Below are 9407 nucleotides of genomic sequence, written 5' to 3' on the forward strand. Positions count from 1 at the left end.
GTGTGCAAAAATAAAACCTAAAGAAACAGTAAAATCTGAAACACAAAAAGATATTCAAGCATTTTGGCAGGGAGTTTAGGTGATGTCAGAAAACAAATCTAAACAGAAATGTTTCTATGGAATTTTTTTTTTTTTGGAGACCTAATTGGAAACAGATTTTAGCTTCGGATTTAAACATTTCCCTGCAGCATCTGCAATGCTATCCCTGCATCGTGCATTTTAGTCTCGAGGAGGACAAGTATGAGGCTGTTGAGCAGAGGAGGGCAAAAGCCAGCATCCTCCTGCTCACGTTATTGCCACAGGTTTAGCCAGCGGTCTTGGGAAAATCACACAACCTGAATCTGCTGGGGTTTTTACCCAGTAGACTTCAAGATAAATTACAAAATCAAGAGATCCCTGTCCATTGATCTCTGCCTTTCTGCCCTCACAAATCCGGCATTTCTTGCTCCACTGAGACAGAGCTTTGAGAAGCGTGAGGAGCTCAGGGTGGGTTAACATCACAACTGGATGAGGTTGGGCTCTTCTTTAGGTGGACCGTGTAGATTTGGAACTCCTCTCAGGATGGGCATCCCATTCGGCCCAGACATCTCATTTCCCGACTCAGTGTGTTAGAGTGAGCAAGATCCACCGAGAAAAAGAAAGACGACCAGTTTTCCACTGGATCAAGAGTCTGATCTGATGTGAAGCGGCCCACAGCCGCGTGTTTGTTAAATCCAACCTGGGGAAGGGAGCAGGAGCACAGCTGGAGGCAGCGTAGGGGACCAGGACCTGTGACAGGCTGCAGTGCCATCATATCGAGTAAAACATAAAACCACAGCCCAAGTGCATGTGCAACATCTGGGAAACGCAGAAATTTGGACAACTACGGCACTTGGCCCTGCAGATGGCCCTGAAGATCATCCAGAGGATGACAAGTGTTGCTAGAAGTCTTGCTATGGAGGGGACAGACCCAGATCTTTCCAGGGTTGGACATGAGACAAAATCGGTATGAACAAGACGGCGGAGGCCGGCAGATGAGTGTTTGCTGTTTGCTTGCTTTCCCGGGAACCGGGAGAGGCCAGTTGACAGACGAACAGCTCCTCTGCGCGGCAGCTGCCTGGCCAGCACGGATGGGCAGCGGGGGATTTTAATGTGAAACGCTTGGCTGGATATAGATAAAACTCCACAGGCACCGTCTAAAGACGAGACCCATCTGACAGCAAAGCTTTTGAACTGTCAACGGGTTCACGCTGTGCAGGCGGGAGAGGACAACGGTGACCATCCGTTTGTTCATACAGTATTTATTTATCGATGCCATAATAAAATTATCCTTATTTTATGTTTTATTTTTCAGAAAACAAACTCTCCCCTTTTCCCCCTTATGCCAAAATATAGTCTGGCAGCGCTTCCGTCACCCTCTCCGTCGTCTAAAAACATCCAACAGCGCTGCAATATCGTGGTGAAGTTTTTTTGCAGGCAAGCCTACCAGGAGAGGATGGCAGAGAAACCGGCAACTCCAAAATCAAAAACCTGACACAAAAACCTGCCTCAATAGCAGCCTCCAAATTGCTGTCTGGGGAGATTATTAATAAAGCAAATAAATAAAGTTGTCTTCATGCCAGCTGAGACCTAAGTACTTGCTAAAGACATATAATCCCATCGGTGAGGTGCGACACAATCCCAGGATGCAGTTATTATTTTACGCATTTATTTACATATTAACATTTAATATATAAATTATTAATGTATGTATAATTTATATATTAACATGTGGAGTTAGCCTCCATTCATATCAATGCTCTTTTTTTTTTTTTGATGCTGACCTTGTCCCCAGAGAAAGCTTAAAAATACCAATGAGCACTCCTATATCTTTATCTAAAGCCCTCCTTAAATTATTTTCTTTTAAAAACTAAAAATCCTGCATGCTAACAATGATTAGTCAAGTAATGAGCTGGCATAGTCTAGATTTCCGTGGCTTTTTTTATTCCTTGGGTCTTGCTTCTCACCTGTTTCCTATTTTAGCTAAGAGAAACGACACAAACAGCATCTAATTCACAAACTTGGTCACATTACCATTGTGTTAATTGGCTTTTAAAATAAATTGTGGCCCTGTGCCTTCCTCTGGGGCTTTGAGGGGCTCAGATGCTGCAGTCAGGTGGATCCTTGTAGGGATCCTCATTTGGGAGCTCCCTTCAAGCGCAGGTAAAATAGACAACGAAGTACCTCACAGCGAAGGATTTTAAAACTGCTGCTCTCCACAGCACCGTCAGCTTTGTATTAAAAGAGCAGCAGTATGCTGTTTATAACTAAAACACTGAATTTAAATGGGGTCTGATCACCAGGTGTGCAAACAACTTTGGGTGCTACGCTTTCACTGAGTGGTATAAAATTGAGCATCTTTGTTCCTAAATCACTTCTGAAACTGGAATTTGCTTCTCTTTTGTTTTTGTTTTTGTTTTTTTTTTTTTAAAAAAAGAGCCCTGAAGTTTACCTTGGTCACTGCAGGTCCGGGCACGTGCTGGTCCTCCTCCTGCCTGGGAGCACCCAGGATGGGAAGGCGAGCCAAAACCGGCCATGCTTGACCATGCACCCGCTTCATGGCATCAACCTGCAAAGTCAAGCACGACGAGAAGTCGTAACCCCCCCTTTTACTTTCCGTCGTGCCCACAGGACCAGACTGCAAAGCAATAAGCTTAGGAGGAAGGCTTAATTATAAAGCCATCAGAAAAAACACTGATGTTTGAATCACTGTTTTCAGCAATAACAGAAGAAATGAAAAGCCAAACCGAGGTGCAGCTCCCTTAAGCTCCCTTCTTCATATTTCACAGAGTTGTCCTGTTGAGTTTTGTGTTCGGTTGTCTCATTTACTGGGTCAAATAACACGTTATCCCTTCCGCTGCTGCTGCTGCAGAACTGCGGCAGCTCGGGGAGACGCAGCGGCAACCCATCCTGCTGCATATTTTAACTAATCTTCATAGCTGTAACTTGTGTTTGATCAGAAACCACTGAGACAGTAAAAAAAGAATCCCTTTGGTGTTACTTTATCTTTTTTTTTGTGGGGGTTTTATCGTGGTTTGTAGTTCAAGTGGTACTTGAGTTCTTTGAGTAAATACTCCTAGCGATGGCGCATGCTTGTATGTTACGGTGAGTCGGTCAGTAGCGGTAACTGCAGCATTACCACCATTTTTTAGTTGACTCGCTGGCTCAATTAATCTGTGTCCTAACGACAGGACGTTTATGAAGCTTAAACTGTGAGTACTGGAACTGGGAGGAATTCGCCTTCTCCAGCCTCAACTGCCAAGGTGGGTGTCTTGACCCTGCAAACGAACGCAGCTAACGACACACCCCCCCAGCCCCCGTGGGGAGAGAGAGGCCTTCCCACAGCAGGTAGGCGCTGCCGGGAAAAAAGTTGTAATTATAATTCGTTAATCACGCTATCGCAGCATCCTCGGGGTGCGTGAGCAGCCTCCGCTCTGGCTTTAAACCTGGCTCTGTGGGGACAGGTAACCTTGGCCTGCTCGTGTGCCCCCGTCGCCCCAAGCCCCTCAGCTGCCCACGACCTCCCTACCCCGATTACCGGGCTCCCGTCACCCACCACCCCGCTTTGTCCCCCAGCCCTGTCACCCTCATCACACCCGGGGGTCCCCGTCCCCCCCCCGGGGCCTCTCGCCCGTTGCCTAGCGACGCGGCCACGCACTGCGGCCTAGGCCGCCATGTTAGGACCAGCCTGGGGGCCTGCGGCCTGCTGAGGGGAGGCAGGAGGGAACGGGTTTCCCCTCACAGACCCTCCCCGGGCCCGGGGGAGCGGACAGGCCCGGCGAGGGGGGCAGGCTCAGGGGTATCCATTGTGGGCTGCCTGGAAGAAGCTGCCCTCTCCCCTCAAGGAAAGCCGGCAGCCTGTGTTTCAAGACCCTCCTCATGAAAATTGCAAAAAAAAGGCTACAGCACCTTCCCCCCCTCCCCTGCAAAACAGACCATTTCTTGCTATTTTAAGTGAGTTAGATCAGCACAAGGCCTGATGTGATGGAGAGGGACAAGACATGGCCGGGAGCAGGGGATGGGAGAAGGGGGTGAGGCCCCTCTTGCACAGCGGTGGGCTGCTAGCTTGGCGCCGATGCCCATAAAATGGCAGCCTGAGCTGAGTGAATTGCCTTAAGCATGTCTGGAAGTAGTTTTCTTGGAGCAATGGTACCGATGGGTGGGTTTTGGTAGTGCTCTCTCTCTTCCCCTGTCCCCCCAAATTGGAAATGAGCTTTAGAAATATCAAGATTTTAGTATCCTGTTGTTTCTCTTTTAAAATTTTTCATCTTTCTTGCTTGAACAGGTTGTTTTGGGTTTTTTTCATGTGTTGTATTCAAATATTTAATTTGTTTTGAAATTGCTGGGTAGTATCAGTGTTAAGAAGTCGATGATGAGAATATCTGTGAAAGAGTCTCAGCTAAGCATACTTTGAGGGCAATGTAATTGTGGTTCTCCATCATTGTCAAGAGTGACCAGCAGCACCTTAATCATGTTAGTTTTGATTATGAGCTCTCTCTAGAAGCGACAAAGTTCGATTCTTGCATTCATTAAGAATGGGGGGGGGGGTTCCCATTCTTTTCCAGATTTCCTTTTTACTCCCTTTTCTGTAGCCACTTGTATGAGAACTAGCCTAAAAATATTCCAGACATCAGGTATCGTCTTTTACCACATTTTTTTCTGCTGCAAGAATGGTGTTCTCCATTGTCAATACAAACTCTGTCTCCTTGGCTTTGGAGGCTAGCTGCTGTGGCGAAGGCAGGCAGGCTTTTTCTTTGTTTGTTTTCAGCTTTGAATTGACTTTTCCGTCCATTTTAGTAGGCCACAGACTAATCCACATCTCAGTGTGATACAATAACATGAAGAAGTTGGCTACAGGCCTTAACTGTGTGTTCTTGTCCTGCTTTAGGTGAATTTTCTCTCTGCTTAGCTGACAGCCACCTACGTGCTTAGCAAGCATCCTTTCACCGTGGACAAGTATTTTCTTTCCTGTCTTGTCAAGAGGATTGTGGCCTACAGAGTAATAAATATCTGCATATCAAAATAGTAACTAACTGTATAGAATGGTGTGTCCATAGGCACACAGGTTGTGTGGGAGGGTATACGGTATTTATCTGTATTTTACTACTTTTATTTTAATATTTAAGGAAGACGTTCGTCATATTTCACTTGCTGTTCTGTGAGGCAAACTCAGTATACATGTAGACCAGGTTGTTCCAAGGTTTAACCGTAAGTATTACATTATGTAAAACCTTGCAATTTGCTGACTTGTCATGACCCATGACCATAAACATATATTAACCAAGGAATGTGCATGCACAAGTTGATGGGAAGGTAATGCTCTAGGTCATTTGCCCCATACTTTATTTTTTGTCAAGCTACCATGGAATGGAAAATAGAATGCAAAGCCCAATGGAATTTTAAAATAAAACGTCACGTTGTTTCAGAGTTTACATGTTCATTCTTGCCTCTTGATATGTTTTCCTCTTCTGTTTGAAGGAACTGGAGAGCATTATGGAATCTGCAGAAGAGTTAATTAATTTTAATGTCGGTGGCTGGTATTTCTCAATTCCCAAAAGTAAAGTCGCTCAGTTTCCTGAATCTCTGTTGTGGAAAGAAGCTTGTGTACAAGATCAGTCTGAAAATCTAAGATTATTTATTGACCAAGATGGTTTTATATTTAGACACCTTCATTATTACATGCAGACTTCAAAATTATCTTTTTTCAGCTGTGCTGAATTGAACTTATTGTATGAGCAAGCATTAATTTTGCAGCTGACACCTTTATTACAGGTAAAGTGGGATATTCCATGTGGCTTTTCTATAATTTTTTCATTCTTAGATAATATTGTCTGTAGAATGATGTCAAGGAGTTTGCGTATATCACTTTATCAATGCTTGCGATAGGTATCCAAACAAATAATTGCCACATTCAACTCATCTGCCTCAGTTGGTGAGTACAGAAAATGTTACAAATTTCATGCTTGACCTTTCTGTAAGAGCTCTTTCAACAGCCATTACGTGCTTTTTTTTACCAAATTTAAAGCAAGCGGAGACTTTTATCTGCCAGCTGTTGTGCTTTATGACAATTATATTGATTGATCTTGCTGAATATGAACCTTTGAATGTGAAGAAGGTGAGTCTGCCCAAAACCAAATTCATCCCAGTGGGACACCACTGAATTCACTATCCTGTCAAATGGGGAAACGACGATTCTTCCTATTATGCAGCTATTCTGTAGCTGCATAAATAGAAATGTTAAATGGATGTCTGTAAAGAATATTTAATTTACTGTTTAGCGACAAGTATTTTTTATTGTAATTGCAGTGTAGTTTTGCATTGTGCCAGTGAAGGCTGAGTCCATACTTCCTGGTTGGATGAAATGTGCATTTTCGTACATTAATATTTGCATTTCCTCTAAGTTTAGACTAAACTCTGCATTTCTTTTGGTTTCTAAAACTTTTTTGTGGAATTGTCTCAACGATGCTATATTATGCTTGATATTTTTAGCCCAAAATATTAACATTTTGGGTTTGACCTGAACACTTTTGGATTTTCTTTTAGGACTGTGTTTAAAGATGTAATGTTTCCAAATAGGTTGGGAGAGGAAGACCACCAAACCTCAGTAGTCTATTGTATTAGCAAACCGTACATGATCACGTTTAACATGGACCTGTTGTGGTATGGCCAGGAACACATTCCACCGAACTAGAATTCTTGCATTTTCTGGCTTTTAAGTGCTTGTCAGTGTAACCTTTTTAATTCATGAAGGTATTTTACGCGTGTGCTTTAGAAGTCATAACCGTGGCTCTAAAGTTACTTTATACTTAATATCCTACAACAGTACGTAACCATTTGTTCCATGTTTAAAATAATTTGTTTATCATTCAGTAAAAGATTCGGAAATACAGACTGTTAAACGTTCCTATCACTGAGCCAAACATCGATTCCCCTTTCTAATCATTGAATTCCTACAGCTTATCATACAGGTGTTATTAAAAAGAGCCCAAAAGGTCTTTCAGGCTTTGTGTTGTTTTCTTGGCTATTTCTACTGTTGTATACTTTTATGCATGCCAGGGTGCTGTCTTGAACTCCAGAGCTAGAATACAAGGAAGTGCCATTAAAACACAAATGTCGAAAAATAGTTGGCTTTTTTGGAATATATGAATGGCTCTGATTATATTACAATTTCTTATAAATGTTCTCTTACAAGTTCATTCCATTTACCTTTAGGTACCTAAAACTTAGGAGTGTATTTGTGCTAGTCTGTACGCAGTATTCCATGGCATATTTTAGTAGATGTGAAGTACAGCATTGCACGCATTAGGCTCTTTGCCATGGGTGCTTTCGATTTTTGGATTAATTATTTGATTTGAAGTAGTAAATAGAAAAACTTTACATATCTTGACAGATTTTAGATCATTTGAAGGAGGCGAAATATAATTTACGTGTCCAGCCTGCAGATACACCAGCAGCTGAAAGAACATCTCTGAATTACTGGAGAACACGCAAATGTACCAGCAAGCCATCAGAGACTCCTCCTAACAGTCCAGCATTCACAGGTAAGTGTCCCAGATTGACAAATTCTTTTGCACCCTTAGGAAGGCCCATAGACTGTTGTCAGTTGTTGCAAGCCAGGAATGTTTTAGTCTTGCAAAGTTTATTTTTTTGTGATTTTTTTTTGATTAGTGACCTTTATTTAAAAAATAGGAAACCCCATGCAAATGTTTATTCATTTGTGCTGGGCTGTAAGACTTCATCCTTTGGTGAACATTAAATGTTGCGCAAGATTAATGCACTTTTATTGGCTTGGCTGTACTAGTCAGATCTCCAAAGTGTATATCTGAGTCCCATTTTTCTTTCCTTATATCTTGATTTTTCTCTGATTTTCTTTGCCTAGGGTTACATGAAAGAGCTCCCCTAGGGCTAGTGGATACACCTTTACTAGATACGGAAGACGAAGTGAATTACTGCTTTTTGCCACTAGATTTGGTGGCAAAATATCCTGTACTAGTTAAGGATGACAATTTGCTGTGGCTGCTTGAGAACGCAGCCCTGATCGAGTGCGAGTGCAGTGAGTTCCGCTTCATAGGTAACTGGTCTTTTTTATTATTATTCTGACATGTCTAAATTTTTTACATTAAACTGTTTCTGTCTAGCTTCAATAATACTTCTTTAGAGATCAGAATCTTGTAATCTTTTGGGTTTGGTTTGGTTTTGCTGTCTGCCGGTTTTACTGCCCTGTTTATCAGTCAAGAAACAAAGCCTCTACCGGGTGCCTTTCAGAGTACATGTACCTAAATTGACCCACTTATGGCTCTGCTTATTTGGGTTTTATTAATTCGGCAGTTTTCTGAACTAAAATGCATCAGTGGCATCAGGAACCAGAACTGCTGTTAACAATCGGTAATTAAGGTAGACAAAGCTTACATGGTGACTCTAAATCTCTACTCGAGAAGATACTCTTGTACCTTTTCACTAGTAAAAAATCATGTTTCATTCATTAAATCATCTTCCAGCTTCAAAAAAAGACAAGTACTTCTCAAAAGTACAGCGGGATCACATACCTCCTCCATCAACATAATATTTCATCCTCTGTGAACTCAGTTAAGATGAGATAGATGAGAAATTGCTGCAGTTTTGCTCTGCCAGTCCTCTGATGTTAGCAGAGGGGAAAACACGTGTTTAAATGCACAGTGGGACGGGACTGTGCCTGGGGGCGGGGGCAAGGGGGGGAAACAGCCAAACAAACAGGAAACCTCTTACATGAATCTCTCAGGCTGCTGTGATAAACAAAACTAACCTAATTCTGTGCTTCCCCTTTCGTTTATACTGTGTCTGGTCTCCTCTACCATAAACCTTGTTTTTAGGGTTGTGTTTTCGAAGACAAAGCGTTCCCTGCTGTGTATATGTGCGTATGTGAATAGTAATACTGAGGGAAATGGTAAGAACCTCTTTTTGCTAGATCTGAGCAGTGGACGGAAGATGTCAACACACACTTCCTGTGCTTTATTTTTATTTTCAAGTTAATTTTCTTCGCTCAGAGAAGATGTTGTTGCCTGATGACTTCTCCAACATAGATGCCTTGGAGGAAGAAGTTTTAATTCTGGGAATTCCTGAGCTTATAGACGCTGTGAAGATCTATAGAGGTAATATAATGTACATAGCTATATATTTTCTTCCTTATATGCATTGGTTTTAATGTTATCTTGTGAAATTGGGTATTTGAAATGGAAATTATATTGATGATCAACACTGAGGTGCGTTAGCAACTCATTTCCGTAAAATGTTGAAAACAGTGGAAAATACGGCGGTGATTATTAACCGCTGACCTTCTGGGGCGCAGTCTCTGAGCTCCTTTCTTTGCAGGCAGCTGCTCCGTGGTGTCCCCTGCCGGGGGGCGGCAGGGG

General features: G+C 42.5%; 1 protein-coding gene across 1 annotated transcript in view; it reads left to right on the forward strand.

Annotated features, from left to right (window-relative positions):
• The first annotated feature begins 3100 nt into the window (after nt 1-3100).
• KCTD19 (potassium channel tetramerization domain containing 19) overlaps nt 3101-9407 on the forward strand; it is a 24908-nt gene continuing 18601 nt past the window's right edge. The window contains exons 1-7 of the mRNA XM_009330373.1: nt 3101-3123; nt 3595-3694; nt 4928-5017; nt 5497-5790; nt 7409-7559; nt 7898-8089; nt 9024-9156. Of these exons, the coding sequence (XP_009328648.1) occupies nt 3101-3123; nt 3595-3694; nt 4928-5017; nt 5497-5790; nt 7409-7559; nt 7898-8089; nt 9024-9156 (983 nt within the window). The remainder of the gene's footprint in view (nt 3124-3594; nt 3695-4927; nt 5018-5496; nt 5791-7408; nt 7560-7897; nt 8090-9023; nt 9157-9407) is intronic.

Source organism: Pygoscelis adeliae, unplaced genomic scaffold (assembly GCF_000699105.1).
Source record: "Pygoscelis adeliae isolate BGI_AS28 unplaced genomic scaffold, ASM69910v1 Scaffold458, whole genome shotgun sequence".
In the NCBI taxonomy this organism is placed as follows: Eukaryota; Metazoa; Chordata; class Aves; order Sphenisciformes; family Spheniscidae; genus Pygoscelis; species Pygoscelis adeliae.